The 21,026-nt window shown below is 40.7% G+C and overlaps 1 protein-coding gene across 1 annotated transcript in view; it reads left to right on the forward strand.

The window, feature by feature from the left end:
- The window catches only part of PKD1L1 (polycystin 1 like 1, transient receptor potential channel interacting), a 182,645-nt gene that overhangs the window by 36,224 nt on the left and 125,395 nt on the right, over positions 1-21,026 (forward strand). Inside the window, exons 9-13 of the mRNA XM_037728604.1 lie at positions 14,132-14,305; positions 16,371-16,490; positions 16,998-17,166; positions 17,700-17,939; positions 19,760-19,892. Coding sequence (XP_037584532.1) covers positions 14,132-14,305; positions 16,371-16,490; positions 16,998-17,166; positions 17,700-17,939; positions 19,760-19,892 — 836 coding nt within the window. The remainder of the gene's footprint in view (positions 1-14,131; positions 14,306-16,370; positions 16,491-16,997; positions 17,167-17,699; positions 17,940-19,759; positions 19,893-21,026) is intronic.

Below are 21,026 nucleotides of genomic sequence, written 5' to 3' on the forward strand. Positions count from 1 at the left end.
TGTCCATTTTTCCATACATCTTTCTTTAAAAGTATTTTAAACATTTTTGTTTTTTATTTTCTTTTCTGTTTTAATGGATACGGGAGTCTCACTGTATTGAGCAAGCTGGTCTCAAACTTCTGGCCTCAAGTGATCCTACAGCCTCAGCCTTCCTTGGGATTACAGGCATGAACCACTGCGCCCAGCCTGAACATTTCTTTATGTGGAATTTACATGTTTCTTGTATGATACTTTACTTTTTGCACTATTTTATTATAAAAGGGATATTTTTTCCCATTTTGTTCCCAAACTGGTTGTCATTGGTATATGGAAGAGCTGCTCCTATTTGCTGTTGATTTTGGATCCTCCTCTCACTGAATTCTCATGTTGTTTGTAGTTATCTTGAAGTGTATTCTTTAGTGTTTTTCAGCTATGTAAACATATTAATTATGAATGGTGATTATCAGCCTCTCATTTCCAATTTGACATCTCCAGTTTCTTTCTCTTGTTTAATTACAATGACTGGTACAGCCAAGACAGTGTTAAATGAGATAGATGATGATGGGCATGTCAGTCTCAAAATCCTTCCGGTGTTTTTGAACTGCCTTTGCAGAATTATAAGTAATAAGAGAAATCTGGCCTGACTGACTGCATCTTGCTTCTAACTTCACAGACTAATATTTTTTACTTATTCTAATGCAGAGGCCAAGATTATTATAAGAAGGATTTAGTTTATCATTAAACTTGGAGGCAAAGGAAACTGACACCCTCCTTATCTGAAGATTAAAGCCACATTCATAAGGCATGGTTAAAATTATGTTAGGGATTTGGACTTTGCTAATGAGCAGGCATAGTTAAAAAATAACCTGCCATTGCTCAGTTTGTGTTTCTAAAGGTTGTCTGTTGCCCCAGTCATGTAACTGGGGGTTGCAAAATGTGTAACTTTCCCAACTACTCCTATAGGAGTATAGATAACATCACTATTGTGAAACCTAAAGATCTTCCAGATATTTTTGAGATTTAACATTTCAGTAGACCAAGAGACGCCATCTGGTTCTGAGACTACCCCCTTACATCCCCGCCAAGGAACTAACCCAGCTGCACAAAGACAGTTTGAGATGCTCCTGTGATTTCATCCCAGTTGTTCGGCCAATCATTTGTCCCAGTTTCCCAGAACCCTGCTGGGAAAGTACTTTTTAAAAAGTACTTTTGCAAAACCTCAACCTCCAAATTCTGGGGGTGACGGGTTCAAGAATGTTTTCCCTGTTGTCCTTGCTTGGCAGGTCTGTGATTATTACATTCTTTGCTGCAACACCTGCTGTTCTCATTAGTCTTTTCAGGGCAGTAGGAAAGAGGAACCCATCAGGCTGTGACATTTTTTCATTAAACTTGATACTAGATTTGGACAGTTATAATTTATCATGTAAATGAAGTTTTCATCTTTTCCTCTCTTAATGAAGACTTAAAAAAAATCAAGAGTTGTTGATTTTGTTAAATTCTCTCCAGCATCTGTGAAGTTGATCTTATAACTTTCTTTTTTGCTTCTTTAGAACTACAAATATCATGTGTTATATTAGCCAGTATCTTATTGACTCATTCTTGAATTCCTAGGGGTGAAAAACACTTGCTTTTGGTGAATTACTTTTTGGTTATGTGGCTGAGTTCAGTTTTCTAACATATTATTCTTGATTCTTCCACTGGTCTTTGTGAATGGCATTGGCTTCTAGTCACTGATTTTATTTATTTATTTATTTATTATTTTGTCAGAGTAGACACAGATTTATTGAAGACAATTCACAGAGTAAGAGTGGGCTTAAGCAAGTGGCTGCTCAAGAGCCCCCTCAATTAGGGTTATTTAAAAAAATGTTTTTTTATTTCCTCAATTAGGCTTTCTTTTAAAAAATGTTTTTATATTATAAAAAACATTTTTATAAATGGTTTACATATATATGTGTATATATATATATATATATATATATATATCTCACAGTTTCTTTATCCACTCATTGATTGATGTGCATTGAGTTGGATCCATGTTTTTGAAATTGTGAATTGTGCTGCTATAAATATGCATTGCAAATATCCTTTCCATATAATGACTTCTTTTCCTCTGGGTAGATAACCAGTAGTGGGATTGCTGAATGAAATGGTAGTTCTACTTTTAGTTCCTTAAGGAATCTCCACACTGTTTTCCATAGTGGTTTACATTCCTACTGGCAATGTAGAAGTGTTCCCTATTGACTACATCCACACCAACATTTACTATTTTTTGATTTTTTTTTTTTATTATAGCTATTCTTGCAGGAGTAAGGTGGTATCACATTGTGGTTTTGATTTTGCATTTCCCTGTTCATTGGTGATGTTGAGCATTTTTTCATATGTTTGCTGGCCATTTGTATATCTTTTTTTGAGAATTGTCTATTCATTTCCTTAGCCTACTTTTTGATGGGATTGTTTGTTTTTTTTCTTGTTGATTTGTTTGAATTCATGTAGATACTGGATATTAGTCCTTTGTCAGATGTATAGATTGTGAAGATTTTTTTCCCTGTCTATGGGTTGTCTGTTTACTCTGCTGACAGTTTCTTTTGCCATGCAAATTCTCTTTAGTTTAATTAAGTCCCAACCATTTATCTTTGTTGTTACTGCATTTGCTTTTGGGTTATTAGTCATGAAGTCCTTACCTAAGCCAATGTCTAGAAGGGTTTTTCTAATGTTTTCTTCTAGAATTTTTGTAGTTTCAGGTCTTAGATTTAAGTCCTTAATCCATTTCGAGTTGATTTTTGTACAAGGTGCGAGATGAGGATCCAGTTTCACTCCCTCCATGTGGCTAGCCAATTATCTCAGCACCATTTGTTGAAAAGGGTGTCCTTTCCCTACTTTATGTTGTTGTTTGCTTTGTCAAAGATCAGTTGGCTGTAAGTGTTTGGGTTTATTTCTGGGATCCCTATTCTGTTCCATTGGTCTATGTGCTTATTTTTATACCAGTACCATGCTATTTTAGTGACTACAGCTTTATAGTATACTTTGAAGTCAGGTAATGTAATGCCTCCAGATTCATTTTTTTGTTGTTGTTTTTTGCTTAGTCTTCCTTTGGCTGTGCAGGCTCTTTTTCGGTTCCATATGAATTTTAGAATTTTTTTTTTTCTAATTCTGTGAAGATGATGGTGGTATTTTGATGGGAATCGCATTGAATTTGTAGATTGCTTTTGGCAGTATGGTTATTTTCACAATATTGATTCTACCTATCCACGAGCATGGGATGTGTTTCCATTTGTTTCTGTCATCCATGATTTTTTTCAGCAGTATTGTGTAGTTTTCCTTGTAGTGGTCTTTCACCTCCTTGGTTAGGTATATTCCTAAGTTTTTTTGTTTTTGTTTTTGTTTTTTTGCAGCTGTTTTTAAAGGGGTTGAGTTCTTGATTTGATTCTCAGCTTGGTCTCTGTTGATATATAGAAGACCTACTCATTTGTGTACATTAATTTTGTATCCAGAAACTTAGCTGAATTCTTTTATCAGTTCTAGGAGCTTTTTGGATGAGTCTTTGGGGTTTTCTAGGTATACAATCATGTTAGCAGAAAACAGTGACAGTTTGACTTCCTCTTTACTGATTTGGATGTCCTTTATTTCTTTCTCATGCTTGATCTGGCTAGGACTTCCAGTACCATGTTGAAGAGGAGTGGTGAGAGTGGGCATCCTTGTCTTGTTTCAGTTCTGAGAGGGAATGCTTTTAACTTTTCTCCATTCAGTATTATGTTGGCCATGGGTTTGTCATTAGCTGGTTTTTATTTATATTGAGGTATGTCCCTTGTATGCTGATTTTGCTGAGAATTTTAATCATAAAAGGATGCTGGAATTTGTTGAATGCTTTTTCTGCATCTGATGAGATGATCATATGATTTTTATTTTTAATTTTGTTTACGTGGTGTATCACATTTATTGACTTGCATATATTAAACCATACCTGCATCCCTGGTATGAAACCCACTTGATCAGGTGGATTATCTTTTTGATATGTTGGATTCAGTTAGCTAGTATTTTAGGGATTTCAGCATCTATATTCATCTGGGATATCGGTCTATAGTTTTCTTTTTTGGTTGTATCTTTTCCTGGTTTTGATATTAGGGTGATACTGGCTTCATAGAATAATTTAGGGAGGGTTCCCTCTTTATCTTGTAGAATAGTGTCAATAGGATTGGTACCAATTCTTTGAATGTCTGGTAGAATTCTCCTCTGATTTCATCTGGACCTGGACTTTTTGTTGATGGTGGTGGTGGTAATTTTTAAATTACCATTTCAATCTTGCTGCTTGTTATTGATCTGTTCAGGGTATCTAATTCTTCCTGACTTAAGCTAGGAAGGTTGTATCTTTCCGGGAATTTATCCATCTCTTCTAGGTTTTCCAGTTTATGTGCATTAAAGGTGTTCATAGTAGCCTTGAATGATCTTTTGTATTTCTGTGGCATCGGTTGTGATATCTCCTGCTGCATTTCTTATTGAGCTTATATCTGGATTTTCTGTCTTCTTGGTTAATCTTGCTAATGGTCTATCAATTTTATTTATTTTTTCAAAGAACCAACTTTTTGTTTTATTTATCTTTTGTATTTTTTGTTTATGTCAATTTCATTTAGTTCTGCTCTGATCTTGGCTATTTCCTTTCTTCTGCTGTGTTTGGGTTTGGTATGTCCTTGTTTGTCTAGTTCCTTGAGGTGTGACCTTAGAAGGTCAGTTTTTGTGTTCTTTCAATCTTCTTGATGTAGGTGTTTATGGCCATAAACTTTCCTCTTAGCACTGCCTTTGCTGTGTCCCAGAGGTTTTGATACATTATGTCACTATTGTTCAGTCTGAAGAATTTTTAACTTTCCATCTTGATTTCATTTTTGACCCAGTGATCATTCAGGAGCAGGTTTAGTTTCCCTATATTTCATGGTTTTGAAGGTTCCTTTTAGAGTTGATTTCCAATTTTATTCCACTGTGATCTGAAAGAGTGCTTGATATAATTTCGATTTTTTAAAATTTATTAAGGCTGTTTTGCGGCCTATCTTATGGTCTGTCTTGGAGAAAGTTCTATGCGCTGTTGCATAGAGTGTATATTTTGTGATCGTTGGATGCAATGTTCTGTACGTATCTATTAAGTCTGTTTGTTCCAGGGTATAGTTTAAATTCATTGTTTTTTGTTGACTTTCTGTCTTGATGACCTGTGTAGTGCTGTCAGTGGAGTATTGAAGTCCCCCACTATTGTTGCTGTGTATCTCATTTCTTAGGTCTATTAGTAATTGTTTTATAAATTTGGGAGCTCCAGTGTTAGGTGCATATATGTTTATGATTGTGATATTTTCCTGTTGGACAAGGCCTTTTATCGTTATATAATGTCCTTCTTTGTCTCCTTTAACTGCTATTGCTTTAAGGTTTGTTTTGTCTGATATGAAAATGGCTACTCCTGCTCACTTTTGGTGTCCATTCACTTGAAATGTCTTTTTCTGCCACTTTACCTTAAGTTTGTGCGAGTCCCTATGTGTTAGGTGAGTCTCTTGAAGGCAGCAGATAGTTAATTGGTGAATTCTTATCCATTCTGCTATTCTGTATCCTTTAAGTGGAGCATTTAGGTCATTTACATTCAATGTTAGTATCGGGATGTGAGGTACCATTCCATTCCTCATGCTATGTGTTGCCTGTATATCTTGGTTATTGGTTTTTTAAATTGTAGTTTTTTTATAGTTCCAGTGATATTTATGCTTTAAAGAGGTTCTGTTTTGATGTGTTTTCAGGATTTATTTCAAGATTTGAAGCCCCTTTTAGCTTTTCTTGTAGTGGTACCTTGGTAGTAGCGAATTCTCTTGGCATTTGTTTGTCTGAAAAAGACTATATCTTTCCTTCATACATAAAGCTTAGTTTCACTGGAAACAAATTCTTGGCTGATAATTGCTTTGTTTGAAGAGGCTGAAGATAGGGCCCCAAACCGTTCTAGCTTGTATGGTTTCTGCTGAGAAATCTGCTGCTAATCTGATAGGTTTTCCTTTAGAGGTTATCTCTAGTACTTGTGTTTCATAGCTCTTAAGATTCTTTCCTTCGTCTTAACTTTAGATAACTTGAGGACAGTGTACCTAGGCAATGATCTTTTTGCAATGAATTTCCCAGGTGTTCTTCGTGCTTCTTTTTTTTGAGATGGGGTCTTGCTCTGTTGCCAGGCTGGAGTGCAGTGGCACAATCTCGGCTCACTGCAACCTTCACCTTCCAGGTTCAAATGATTCTCCTGCCTCAGCCTCCCAAGTAGCTGGGGCTACAGGCATGTACCACCATGCCCAGCTAATTTTTGTATTTTTAATAGAGACAGGTTTTCACTATGCTGGCCAGGATGGTCTCCATCTCTTGACCTTGTGATCTGCCCACTTGGCCTCTCAAAGTGCTGGGATTGCAAGTGTGAGCCACTGTGCCCATCCTTGTGCTTCTTGTATTTGGATGTCTGGGTCTCTAGCAAGGCTGAGGAAGTTTATTCCCCTCAATTATTCCCCTGAATATGTTTTCCAGACTTTCAGATTTCTGTTATTCCTCAGCAACATTGATTATTCTTAGGTTTGGTCATGTTAACATAATCCCAGACTTCTTGGAGGCTTTGTTCTTATTTTCTTTGTCTTTGTTGGATTTGGTTAATTCAAAGACCTTGTCTTTGAGCTCTGAATTTTTTACTTTCATTCGTTCAATTCTACTGCTGAGACTTTTCAGAGCATTTTGCATTTCTGTAAGTGTGTCCCTTGTTTCCTGAAGTTTTGATTTTTTTTTCTTTATGTTATCTATATCTTTGAGTATGTCTCCCTTTACTGCTTGTATCATTTTTTGGATTTTATTACCTCGGATTTGCTTTTCTCTGGTGAGAAACCTAATCTCCCTGATTAGCTTAATGACTAACCTCCTGAATTCTTTTTCAGTTAAATCAGGGATTTCTTCTTGATTTGGGTTCATTGCTGGTGAGCTAGTGTGATTTTTTGGAGGTGTTAAAGAACCTTGTTTTGTCATATTACCAGAGTTGGCTTTCTGATTCCTTCTCATTTGGGTAGGCTGTATCAGAGGGAAAGTCTAGGGCTAAAGGCTGTTGTTCAGATTGTTTTGTCCCACAGGGTATTCCCTTGATGTAGTACTCTCCCCCTTTTCCTATGGATGTAGCTTCCTGAGAGCTAAGCTGTAGTGATTGTTGTCTCTCATTTGGATCTAGTCACCCAGCAAGTCTACCAGGTTCCAGGCTGGTACTGGGGGTTGTCTACACAGAGTCCTGTGATGTGAACTATTTGTGGGTATCTCAGCCATGGATACCAGCACAGTATTTGGGGTGTCTCCTGGGTCCTGCAGGAGCAATCTGCTTCCTTCGGAGGGTCTGTGGTTCCTCTCAGGTTTCCTGATTTATTCCTGCAGTCGTTCATGAGCCTCCACACACTGCACTGTCGGTCCATGTGGGAGCTGCAATCTAGTCCTGCCTCCCATCCACCATGATCCCCCCTTTATTTAGTTATTTTTAAGAGTGAATTAAGGCACCTAAACCTTAGAACCCAAGTTCCAGTTAATGAATAGGTCAACTCTAGAAAAATTCAGAAGGTAACAGCAAGACCTGATTCTAAATGCTAAAACCCTTAAAGGCAATGCATTTGCAAATGTGTTTGAAATTTGCAAATGCGTTTGAAACATAGTCCGATTTTCCTGTTGCCTCATTACAGCTTTTTTCCTCAAAGACAGGTAGGAAGATAAGTACTGGGTCACATTCACACAACTGGTGCGGAACAATTTCTAGTTATTGATTTTTGTGCAATGGTTTTTATCTTTAACATCAGTGCTCTGTGAAAATTTTCTTTATTTTTTATTTGTCCGGAAACAGTTTAAATAGCATCAGAAATACATATTCTATTTTGAAGAATTTTCTTATTAGCCCTCTGAAACTGGTACTTTCTTCTTATTGCCTTTGAAGTAGCTCATTGACACCTTCCTCTATTTCTTCTATGGAAACTCATCTGTTAAGAATTTCAATTTCTCTACCAGTTGGATCTTTCAAGTTACTTTTTCCTGTATAAAAATTATCTATTTAATCTAGGCTTTTACATTTGTTTGCATAGAGGCAAGCAAAATAGGCTCTTATAGTTATTTTATTTTAAGTGGTATCTATAGCTACTTTCTTCTATCATTTTTATTTTATTTTATGTCTCCTTTCCTTAAGTGGTTGGGTAAATTTTCATTAGTTTATTTAAAGAACTAGCTTTCATATTTTGTTTATTCCACATTTTCCCCTAGTTTATTAATTTCCACTTTTTTCTTCTTTTTGCTTTCATAGGTATTCTTTCCTTCTTTTACATTTTCAATTGGATATTTCCACCTAAAAAGAAGCAGAGGCACAAAATATAATTTTTAAAAGTTTACTTGTACCAAAATGAAAACAGCTGTCGGGAAGACTCAGACCCCAGTAACCTTGGATCAGAGCTTCTTTATGCCTTTGTCACAAGAATGTTTTTAAAAGCAAAAAGAGGCCACAGGGAGTGGGCTGATATAAAGTTCTTTGTCAGGAATTTTCATTGGTTTACAGAGATGGCATTGATTTGTGATTGGCTATACATTGTATGGGTTACGGTGTCCTGTGTGTGCCATTGTTAGGTTAATTTATAGCCACTCATGGGATAGCTAGCAGTTTCAAGACAGGATTCCTTAGCCCAACAAGGGAAGTAGAATGTGACAGCTGTCTCGTTCCCACAAGCCTCTGGGGACTGATCATTTAGAGGAGGTTTGCATTCCTCAGAAAAAAAGCTTCTTTTCTTTCCCAGATGCTAAATGAGTTATTATTTACATTTAAAACTCACGTCATGTGAACTTTTTTGTGTATTGCTTTCATTATTAATTTCTAGTTTTAATATAGCATGGTAAGCACATATTTTCTCTGCTGTTTTAACATTTTTTAAGTCTTGATGTTGTCTTTATGGCTTAAAACATGGTCAGTGTTAGGACTAAAAATCCATGGCTGCTCAGGAGGTTACAGGCAGCTGCAGCCCCGTGTCTCTCCTGTACAGTGAGTGTGGGCTGGCTCCAGGTATCTGCCATTTGCTGAGCCCCTTTGCTCACCCTCTTCTGTGGTCCTCATCACCACACCACACCCACCAGTGGGAAAGGCTGATGAGGAAGAGGGGGTGTTGGGGAGGGGGAGAAGAAAAGAAAGAGAGAAAGAGAGGGAGGAGGGGGAGAGAAAGGAAAACAGATGGAGAGGGAGGAAGAGAGAGGCAAACATTGAATCAGATGAGGTTGAGGATCAGGATTCTAGGTGATCCTCCCACGTGGCTGGCCCTCTGTCCTGAGATGGAAGACATAACCTTTATATCTCTTTACCCTTTTCACTGCAAATCCCAATTCCTCGACTAATCCAGGTGGCCCAAGCCTCTTCCTTTGTGTCTTCTGCCCTGCCTTGCCTGGGGACCCCTGCAGCATGGGCGTCGCTCCCACATCATCACACAGCCACTCACAATTTTGGGCATTCTTTCTTCTGCCACCTTTTAGAATCCTATATGTTTCTTTACAATAGAATTGGCTTTGCTGTGTGAATCATTCTGATAATTCTTATTTGAGATACATGAGTTTAGTGATTTTGTCTTTATTGAAATGACAGATGTTTGTCATATTTACATTATGGGTTCTGTGTACATTTTTAAATGCATTTCATTAAAGAGCCTTTTCTTTCTTTTGTATGTTCATCTGAGTTAGCCTTCTGATACTTGAAAGGTTTGTGCCTTGTTTTAGTTGACCCCTTTTATTTATAAAATGTCCTTATCCCTCTGCTTCTTTAGAGTAACCATTCATTACCTACCGTGAACAATGATGAAATTAGCTTATTCCCCATCTTCCTCTTCCCCTCTCTCTTCTTTATCACCAGTTTTAGTCATTTTCTTTCTTACTTATGTATGCTTTCACCTTTCTTAATTGCTTTGTTGAATCTTCATGTCTTTTGATTTCCAGCAATTACTTAAGAGGCAATCTGCGTTGTCCACAGCTCCTACCTCTTCTTCTCTCCCCCCACCCAAATTTGGTTTATTGTATGATTTCTACATTGTCAGAACATGAGATATTTGCCTTATTTCCTACCACCTGTGTATTAATTTGCTTTTGCATTGCCGACATTGGATAATTTATAAAGACAAGAGATTTAATTGGCTCACACTTCTGTAGACTGTACAGGAAGCATTGATGCTGCCATCTGCTCAGCTTCTGGGGAGGCCTCAGGAAACTTACAGTCACGGCAGAAAATGAACGAGGAGCACACACATCACACAGCTGGAGTAGGAACAAGAGAGAGGGGAGGTCCCACACACTTTTAAACGACCAGATCTCCCAGATCTCATGAGAACGCACTATCATGAGGGCAGTACCAAAGGTTGGGTGGTGGGGAGGTGACACTAAACCATTCATGACAAATATGCCACCATGATTCAATCACCTCCCCCCCCCTTCACCACCAATGTTGAAGACCCAACCTTCAATACCGATGACTACAATTCAACATGAGATTTGGTGGAGGCACAGATCCAAACCATATCAACCTGCTTCCCCACATTAGTCTTAGTTCTGGTTCTAGAGCTACATATATTTAGTCCTCACTCTTGGTTTTTTTCTTGTTGTCATTGGGTTCCTATTTGGTTGTCTGAAGTTTGTTGTCTAATAGATTTGTTAGGAAGATTCATGGAATGAGCTCCCCCTAAGTTCCCACATATTCAAACTGTTGCTGCCATCATGTTGGAATGACAATGTGCTGACTCTGGCCTCCTTGGAAACATGGTTTTTCTCCTGGGGAATCGGGTTGTCTTTCCGCTCTGTTCTCTCCTGTAACCATGGTTCCCCAAGTGTGGCCCCGCAGCATCATGACCATCTGAGACTGGCTTAAAACACAGACTCTCAGGCCCCTGCAGACATACTAAATGAGAAATTCAGCTGGTGGCCCCGGCACTCTGTCTCAAGAAGCCTCCCTGAAATTCTCCATTCTGTCTTTCTTATCCTATGGCGATTCCAAGGCCAGCCTTCTTTTTTTCCCTCATTGATTATTTTTGTGTGATTGTCAAGAGAATTTTTACTATTATTATTTTTTGAGATACAGTCTCACTCTGTTGCCCAGGCTGGAGTATAGTGGCACATTGTTAGCTCACTGCAACCTCCACTGTCAAGTGATTCTTGTGCCTCAGCCTCCCAAGTAGCTAGGATTACAGACATGCGCCACCACGCCTGGCTAATTTTTGTATTTTTAGTAGACACAGGGTTTTGCTATGTTGGCCAGGTTGGTCTCAAACTCCTGACCTCAAGTGATCCCCCCACCTCAGCCTCCCAAAGTAACGGAATCACAGGTGTCAGCCACCGTACTCAACCGAGAATTATTTCTTTATTTGCAAGTCTAGGAGCTTTGCCAGAACATGTCTAAGTACTGTCCACTCTGGGTCACCTTTCTCCAGCACTCGCTGTACCTGTTCAATGTGTCCTTTGTTCCAGGAAAGATTTCTTGAATTAGATCCTTAAGTTGTTTCTGTTCAAATAAGTCAGCTTTCTTTTTGGGAGACTGGTCATACATCTATTAGTTCTCTTTTGTCTTTTCAAATCCTTTTTGTTTTTCCTTTATTTTTTTTCACCTGTCCTGCTCTCCTCATATTTTCCTCTGCATCCCTTCTTTTGTGTTCTGCACTTTCTGTTCTCCATTATACTCTGACTTCGTTTCCTTCATTTCTGCTCCCTGGTCTTGCATTTCAAAAAATAATGAGTCCTCAAGTTGTTCAATCCTGTTCTTGTGGATGGTGTTTTTCTGATAAATTATCTTCATCTATTCTGAGCATTTCCTGAATTTCGCTTCTTGACTCTTGTAGTATCTTGTATGTCCTGAATGGTCTTCTCTCCTTCTCTTTCTCCCTTTATCCTTCCCTCCTTTCTTTTCTGCCTTCCTTTCTTCCTTCCTTTTTTTTTCTTCACAACATTAATTGTAATTGAAAGAGTTGTATTTTTTTCTGTAACTGCAGGTGGAGTGTGTGTGTGTGTATGTGTGTGTTACATACACACATGTATGTGCATTTATGGTATTCACAGCCACTGAGCCCTTTGGCAACTGAGTTCTCACTTTAGGACATTTTCTGTTTTCTTCCTTCAGTACAGCTCCTGCTCATGCGTGCTTGATATTTGCCACTTTTAGCAGCTTTTGCATCTGTTTTGTATTGTGAACATGCTAGCTACCTCCTACTTTCACCAAACAGAAAAGAGATAGAGTTTTCATTTTTATTCACTGTTTTCCTTTTTGCTTTTGGATTAACTCCTAGAAGATTAAGTAGAAGACTGATTGTATCTCTATTTCACATCAGGACTTGCTCTATTTTAATAATTTTAAGCATCTGCAACTCTGATACATATTCATTGGTTTCTTTTGTTGCTTTATGAATAAAGTAAGGACTTTGTATTTGTATCAGGCCCTTCTCAAATTGCTATAAAGAAATACTTCAGGCTGAGTAATTTATAAAGAAAAGAAGCTTAATTGGCTCACAGTTTTGCAGGCTTTACAGGAAGCATGGTGCTGATGTTTGCTCACCTTCTGGGGAGGCTTCAGGAAGTTTACAATCCTGGTAGAAGGCTGCAGAGCAGCAGGCACATCACACAGTGAAGGCAGGAGCAAGAGAGAGAGAGAGAGATGCCACACACTTTTAAACAGCCAGATCTCAAGATAAGTCACTCACTATTGCAAGGACAGCACCAAGGGACAGTACTAAACCATTAGAAATCCACTCCCATGATCCAGTCACCTCCTACCAGGTTCTACCTCCAACTTTGGATGTTACAATTTGACATGAGATTAGGGAGAGGAAAATGTCCATATTATATCAGGGATTTACATCTCCTATCAGGGGTTAAGTCTAAAGTCAACTTGAGGCTAGGTGCGGTGGTTCCTGCCTATAATCCCAGCACTTTGGGAGGCTGAGGTAGGTGGATCCCTGAGGTCAGGAGTTCGAGACCAGCTTGGCCAACATGGTAAAATCCTGTCTTTACTAAAAATATAAAAAATTAGCTGGGTGTGGTAGCGGACGACTGTAATCCCAGCTACTTGGGAGGCTGAGGCAGGAGAATCACTTAAACCTGGGAGGCGGAGGTTGCAGTAAGCCAAAATTGTGCCACTGCACTCCAGCCTGGGTGACAGAGTGAAACTCCATTAAAAAAAAAAAAAAAAAAAAAAAAAAAAAAAAAAAAGGCAACTTTAAAATAAGATATGCCTAAGATTTGGTCACAAAGATTTCCAGTGCCAAATTCCTCTGAGTCCATAGATTGTATTCTTAACTATTATATAAACTACCTTTTCTAACCTGTGCTGGGAGTTCTTCAGGTCTGAGCTGGTCTTAGAGGGGCTCACTCACAGATCTGCAACCAGTTGCCAATCAGGCAGGTGACTTTTCCTGGAGGTGACTGACCCTCGGCTGGGGCCATGGAGGGACTCAGTCATGTGTCTCTCATCCTTCAGCAGACTAGGCCGGGCTATTTCACATGGTAGCAATGGCAGGGGTCTCAAGACAAGAAAGAGAGGGCAAGCCCTGATGGGCAAACACTTTGTAAATCCATTGGCCACAAGATTCACACTGATTTGAAGGGTGAAGCAATAGACTTCACCACTTAATGAGAGGAGCCACAGAGTCATATTACAGTTGTATTGTTAAGTGTGTGAAAAAAAAAGGGGAAGGGTTTGGGGGCCATTTTTGTCATCCACCATCATAGTTATTTGATATATTCCCATTTGGCTGTTTAATTATTATTTGTCTAGCTGCGGGATAACCAATATCTATTTTCATCCTTATGAATATTTCCTGCTGCACAGGATTGGCAATATAATTCTCAAGGCCCAGTGGAAAATGAAAATGCAGGACCCCTTGCTGAAAGCAATTATGAAGAATTTCAAGATAGCTGAGCATTAAATCACTCACATAGCTCCGTTGCCTGTGGGACTCTGTGCAACTGTATGGGTCACATGTCTGTGAAATGGCCCTGCTGCTATGAGAGATAAGAAAGATCACCTTTCCTGTTTCGTTTCCCATATTAGTCACCCATTAGGACCATTCTACAAATGTTAACTGTTATGCCTGCTATTAAAAATTCGTCAAATGTCCATTCTTTCTTATTTTTCCAGAAGGAGTCTATATGCTCAAGGCTGTTATTTATAATGAGTTTCATGGAAACGAAGTGGAGCTTGGGCCTTATTATGTGGAGATCGGCCATGAGGCCATGTCTGTGTTCATGAACTCCAGCAGTGTCCATGAGGATGAAGTGCTTGTCTTTGCTGACTCTCAAGTGAATCAGAAAAGTAAGACCTATGTCTAGAGTCTGAGCAAGCACACTCCGGCTATAAATGAAGCAGGCGTCTCTGCTTTAATTATACCGTTCAGGTTTAGCAGTTCTAAATTCGATACAACATTCTTCATTCATTCTTCCCTGCTTCAGAAAATATGTTTTGCAGAAAACTGTGTGCTAGGGGAACGTGAAGATAAAGTCATACAAAGTCTTCATCTCCAGGAATCTATTATCTAGTGAAAGCATTAAGATACGCACAGGAGCAAGATGAGACAGGACATTAAAAATGCTTAGGAAGGACATGGCTAAAGGGCTGGGAGATTTTAGGAGATAGGAGCTTTATCTAGCTGTGGGGACAGGGCATATCTGAGGTGGGAACTAGCATACATGTTGAGCCTTGCAGCATGTATGGCCCTATAGGAGAGACATGTTGCTCGGACAGCCTGGCCTTGAGCCAGGCACACAGCTGAGAAGGAATCCAGTGCTTGCTGAGTGTGCCAGGCGCATACGGATGCATTGATGATGGACAAAATATCCATTCCGCTTTATCCACTGCTAATGCCTCATGTGTGTCACCTCATTTTATCCACACAGCTACCTATAAGGGAGGTATTCCCTTCATGTAAATTTTGTAGAGGGAGGAACTGGAAGCTCAGAGGCCAGTGGGGGTGAGAATGGGGAACTCCAGCCACTTACTGTAGAGAAAAGAGTCCCTATACTTTACAACAGAGCAAATGGGGAGCCAGCCAGAGGCTCTCCCAAAGTTCCCAGCCTACGTGGATGGGATGATGGGAGGAGGAGCCAATGGAGGGATGAGTCCCAGTGAACTCATCTATGTAAGAATTCTTTCCAGCTGTTCCACACAGTGGCTGTACATGTTCACAATCAGACTAGTGAGAAACTCTCCATCCAAGAAATTATGAAATATACATGGAAGGATTTTTTTAACCTGTTTGCTTACCCTAACTAGCCAGTCGGCCATTCCTATTGAATTGTCTTATCTAAACCTGAATAAATAAGCAGGACGTCTAGCCAGTGCAAGAGCACAGTTCTTGTAAATCTCCAATGACTCCATGCCAGGATTTAGAATAGGAAGGTCCAGGCTTGAATTCAGCCCCACAGATTGGTAATAGGGTATGCTTGTGCAAATCTGTAAATTGTATCTTTTTAAACACTTTTGATTATCAGATTGTGCTTGGAATTAATTTTCAGACATGGTTAATGTGACCATGTGATATTTATTTATCATATGATATTGCTTTTTAGTCATATGATATTCAAAATTTCTGATGCACTGATGAAGGACAGAATATCCATTCCACTTTATCTCTGTTATAAGTGAATATTTTCTCTTTATAAAGAGAAAACTATGCAGAAGAACAGTAGTAGTAATAAATAACCCTCCTTGCTTAATATCCTTTTATAATAAATGAGTTGCTCTAAATCTTCTTAGACATCACAGTACTCTTTCAGAATCTGATTCAGTGTTTGCTATCCACCTCCATGTGTATGTTCATAATACATGTGTGGTGTGTATGTAGGAGTACACGTGTGGTATGTGTGTGGTGTGTGTACATGCATGTGTTGTGTATGGTGTGTGTATGATGTATATGTGTATATATGCCGTATATGTGGTATGTGTATGGTGTATGTACATGTATATATACATATATGCACAATCTTACATTACATCTTATAGGGCTTAAATGCATGAGGCTTATCTTTAGACCCCTGTTTAAGAACTACTGTGAAGTGAAGACTACTTAGTGTACACATTAAGAAATACTTTAAAACAAGGCCTTCTGTCAAAGTTATTGACATATTTCAAAAGGAATTAACATATTTAATACCATATAGAGAGTTCTCAGATAAAGAAAATATACAAAGGAAAATTTAATAACAAATTCTATGACTAAGTTTATGTTTCCCAGGTATGTCTGATTTCAGAGCACATGCTTAGAATTTTGAAATTTATTGGGATTCAAAGAGGGAAAGTTAAAATTGAAAAATATTGAGTGTTGTATGAGAAAAGTGAATTAATTTTAAGACTTTTTCTCTTCTTTTTTCTCTCATTTTAGGCACTGTTGTTATACATCACTTTCCATCTATTCCTTCATATAACGTGTCATTTATTTCTCCAAGTCAAGTGGGTGACAGCCAGGCTTGGCACAGCATGACTGTCTGGTATAAGATGCAATGTATGTCTTTGTTTTAATTCCAGATTTAACAGAAACTTCCCTCTCGCGGTCAGCTGAGATTAGGAAAGCCATAGGCAGAACTGGGTTTTTGTTATCAGCTCTGCCTGAGAGCCCCATTTGCCTTGAACAGGTTCTTTGTTCACCTGCCATTTGTTCTGGGACTTTTCTGAAACCACAGGCATTAAGGCTCCCATCTGAAGGAATAGGAAGGTGGGTTATTGGGACAGTCATCTACCAGCTCCACGTGCCAAACTCTTTCTAGCAGAGTCCCAGAAGGAGTTGGCCCTATGGCCTTAGGAGCTCCTCCTATGAGGGCCTTTGATCCGGGGCCAGCACTGCCTACCTCGTCCCCACAGCTACATCTTTGCCCTCAGCCTGCATGTGTGTCAGAGGCGCCTCACCGTCACTCAAACCCATGACCAAGTGGGGAAGTAGAGGTACCAGTTTCTCTGGAGATTCCAGCCTTTCTGTGTTGACATAGCCACACCATCCTTTCTTTTGCCGCAGCCGTCTCTGTCTACACAAATGGAACGGTGTTTGCCACAGACACAGACATCACATTTGCAGCTATTACCAAGGAAACAATACCCCTGGAGTTTGAGTGGTATTTTGGAGAGGATCCAACAGTGAGGACAACTTCAAGAAGCATTAAAAAAAGACTCAGCATCCCACAATGGTCAGTAAACGTAGCAGTCCTGCTCCGTAGCTGTTTGTATCTCAGCCTCTACTCAGTCTGAAGATCATGAGGCTGCTACTGAAGTCATCCTATGGCTGTTGCATTTGTATTATAATGGGCCACTAGGTCCTTCCATGAAGCGAATTGAAACAAGATTTAAAGGAAGATTTAGTTTACCTCTCTTCAGCTTGAACTAAAGGAAACGGTGTAGGGTTTTCAAACAGACAGTCCTAGGTTTGAATTCTATCTCGGCCACGCATGTGACCTAAGAAATTCCTCATCTAAGGAAAGGCAATGATCCTTGCCTGCACTGCTTTGAGAAATGAATTAAATAATGAAGAGGAGGTAGTCAAAAATATCAGCTTCCTTCTTAATGAGATGAAAACCGCTGGATGCTTTGGTAGTTCTTACAAATTAAATGATGCTTCCCCTCCCCTGCCTTCCTTTTGAAGTAAAGCAGACAGTTTCTCTAGCTCTGACCCTGTTCTTGTCTTGCCGTCTGCCTTCTCTGCCCTCCTGTCCCCATCCCACAGGTATCATGTGATGGTTAAGGCTTCCAGCAGGATCAGCAGCGTGGTCTCTGAGCCCCACATCATCAGGGTGCAGAAGAAAGTTGTGGCCAATCGGCTCATGTCCCCCTCATCAGCTCTGGTAAACGCCAGTGTGGCCTTTGAGTGCAGGATCAACTTCGGCACAGATGTTGCCTACCTGTGGGACTTTGGGGATGGCACCGTCAGCCTGGGGAGCAGCTTCAGCAGCCATGTCTACAGTAGGTGAGCCACTGCAAGGCAGGGGAGTGCTCTCTACAGACAGCACCTGGGATGAGAGTCTTAAGGCATCAGCCCTTGGGTTCCCCATAGAGATCTGCCTTTCAGTCAATGTAGGTGACAGATGATTACACAGAGACAGATAATACCCGGCCATGCCTCTCAAGGAGTTCCTGGTCCAGGGGAAAGACAAAGAGGAAAGAGTTGCTTTTAGTACAGGGACTGTGGCTGCAAAGGAGGCCGGCAGTGTGGTGGGGATGGCTTCTTGAGAGTGAAATCTTGAGTAGGAGCATGCCAAAGGGAAACAGGAGAGAGGATCCCAAACAGACAAGCGCTTGGGCACAGGCGATAGGTGAGGTGCCAATGGGAGATGTTCGGACTGACTGGCAAGATGTACATAGAAGGGGGAGATGAGTGTAGGTTGGCAGATTGTGAAGGGGCTTGATGTCACGTGGAAGAGCATGAACTCTGCCCTTTAACTGTGTTTACTGAGCATTATGGAGGTATGATGAGGTGCAGACTGGCTGGACCTCTCGTTCCCAGCCGAGCCTCTAGGATGAGTTCTAGGACCCAAGTGGGTCAAATCCCCAGTGGGGAGGAGCCCATGGCCAAGGCTGAGCCTCAGGCTGGCATCAAAACTTTATGCTGCTATAGGGAAATATCAAAGCATGCAAAGTATCTAGAAAATGAGGTTCACGTAGGCAGCAGCATCAGGGAAAGATTGCAGACTTCCCTCAATGCAGGATTTCCACGAGAACCCACACTGCAGCCTCTCTGTGCTTTGATGGGGACGGAATAGCCCTATCACCAACTATGGATCCAGGACTTTTTCATCAGAAATAGATTTTCACATGAGCAATTGAGCAGTAGTGGCTTGTAGACTGCTGCATGCTCAATTGAGCACGTTGTGGCCTAGGTAGCTGGTGATGTACTCAGTAGCTCCAGGAGCCCTTTTGTGCCCTGTGGAAGTGACATGGCTTATTCGGTGGCTCCATTGTCAGCTCTAGAGTGTCCCCTAGGCTGTCTGACAACCTGAGACGGCCATCCAGTCTTCATTCTTATCTGTAGGCCCTACCTTTCTTGCTGGAGCTCCAGGATGGCAAGTAATATTCTGGTCTTTGCAGACTCAAATTTGTGGTCTTCTGATGGGAATATTTTTCTGTTTCAAATTCAGAAGTAATTATCCATGTTGCAACATTTGCAAAATCAGCATGTATTTCCTTATAAAGCACTACCTGCTGCGTCAGGAGCTACCCAGCTCACTCCTCCAACTGTCCTGAATCTCTCCACGGCTGTGCCCCGCTCCCCTCCCCTGGAGACCGGCTATGGATCTAGCTTGCCCTTCCTCAGTTTTTAGGACCCTGAGAAACTGATCAGGAAAACGGATCCATGGAGCAGGAAATAGAACAGGAAGACCATGCCCAAAGACTCCCCAGTTATGGGTTAGGGTACCCATCACACAGGGAAAATATATAGATTTGCCCTGTTGTCAAGAGGGGGCCAGGCCATGGCTGTGGGGAGGGTTGCCCAAAGAAGGAAGCAACACGCCCCTCACATGGATGTATTGTTTGAATATAGCATGTGACATCGGTCTGGGAGTTTGGTATTTGGCCTGGCACAGGCTAGTTGGGGAGCCAGTCTGTTCGTTAAATGAAGCACCTCTGTGGAAATCAATCTTGTGACCCTTGCCTCTTCTGTTCCTATTCATTGGGATGACTTGCTGTCAAATACTATAGTTCTGCAGCTGGGGTAGGTATGAAGAGTAAATGAAAGCCTGATGTCCAGCAATATCAATCTGTTCATTTCTATGCTTTCCACCCTCCCAGGGAAGGAGAATTTACAGTGGAGGTCCTTGCCTTCAATAACGTCAGTGCCTCCACCCTAAGAAAGCAACTTTTCATCGTGTGCAAGCCCTGCCAGCCACCCCTGGTGAAGAACATGGGGCCTGGAAAAATCCAGGTAGGCTCGGAGTCTGGGAAATCCTCGACCAGCCTCTTTTCATCCTCCCTCTGAGTTGGGACCACTGTTTGGAGGGGCGAGAGTTTGGGGAATGAAGTGAGGCTTTGTCCAGTTTATCCTGCTGCAGTTTACACAAAGGAGCGCCTATAAGGGCCTCAGAGGGGGTGGCCTGGGTCCTTGGGGGAGGGAGGGCTACCCCAGCCTGGACTGGAGGAGACGGCGTCGTTTCTGGTGTTTGGCATGTGAATAAGTTCTTTATTCGCCTGCATTACTCTGGCATTCAGCACAGCTCACTTTAAGGAGCTTTTTCTTTTATTTCTTTTCTTTATTATGTATATATTTTTTGATTGTGCTAAGAACTTTAGCATTTTCAGGAGAATGAAACATTTAAATGTATATGGCACCAAAATGAAAGGACATGATCAGTTATCTGTTGAACACCTACTCTGGATTAGAAAAAAAAGGATTGCTTTATATTTCTTTCATTCCTTTGAGGCCTGTGATTTACAGCAAATTTTCCTTTTCAGGGCAAAGGTGCTCAAATGACACATGGGAATTAAAATCTGTGACTGAGCTGCATTTGCTAAAATGCTTTCTATGGCATCTGGCCCTGGGAGGTCAGCCTCCAGTGTGTGCTGGTGGAGATTAGTGTGCAGAGGCCAAGTGCCCAAGGCGCTCCAGAGGGGGTCCTGGCCCCCACACAGGCAAGACCCTGCCCACCTTTAGGCCAGCCAGCACCCACGCTGTTAGGCAGGGCTGCGTGCTGGGGGAACATGTTCTCTGGGTGTGAGAGACAGACCTAAACAGCAAAGAGACTAAAGCAAAAGGCACAGCAGGAAAAAGCACACACCCCAGGCAGGAGGGCTCTGGCTCCCGTTAGGTTGAACCTTGGGACAGAGCGGTTTTCTTGAGTTTTTCATCTGTAAAACATTTTTTTAAATCTATAAAACACGGAAACCAATATTGATAATTTTATTTTTATTATTATTATTGTTATTTTTTTGAGACAGAGTCTTACTCTCTTGCCCAGGCTGGAGTGCAGTGGCACAATCTCGGCTCATTGTAACCTCTGCCTCCCTGCTTCAAGTGATTCTCCTGCCTCAGCCTCCCAGGTAGCTGGGATTACGGGCATGC

The sequence above is a fragment of the Cebus imitator genome, unplaced genomic scaffold (assembly GCF_001604975.1).
Source record: "Cebus imitator isolate Cc_AM_T3 unplaced genomic scaffold, Cebus_imitator-1.0 Scaffold272, whole genome shotgun sequence".
Classification (NCBI taxonomy): domain Eukaryota; kingdom Metazoa; phylum Chordata; class Mammalia; order Primates; family Cebidae; genus Cebus; species Cebus imitator.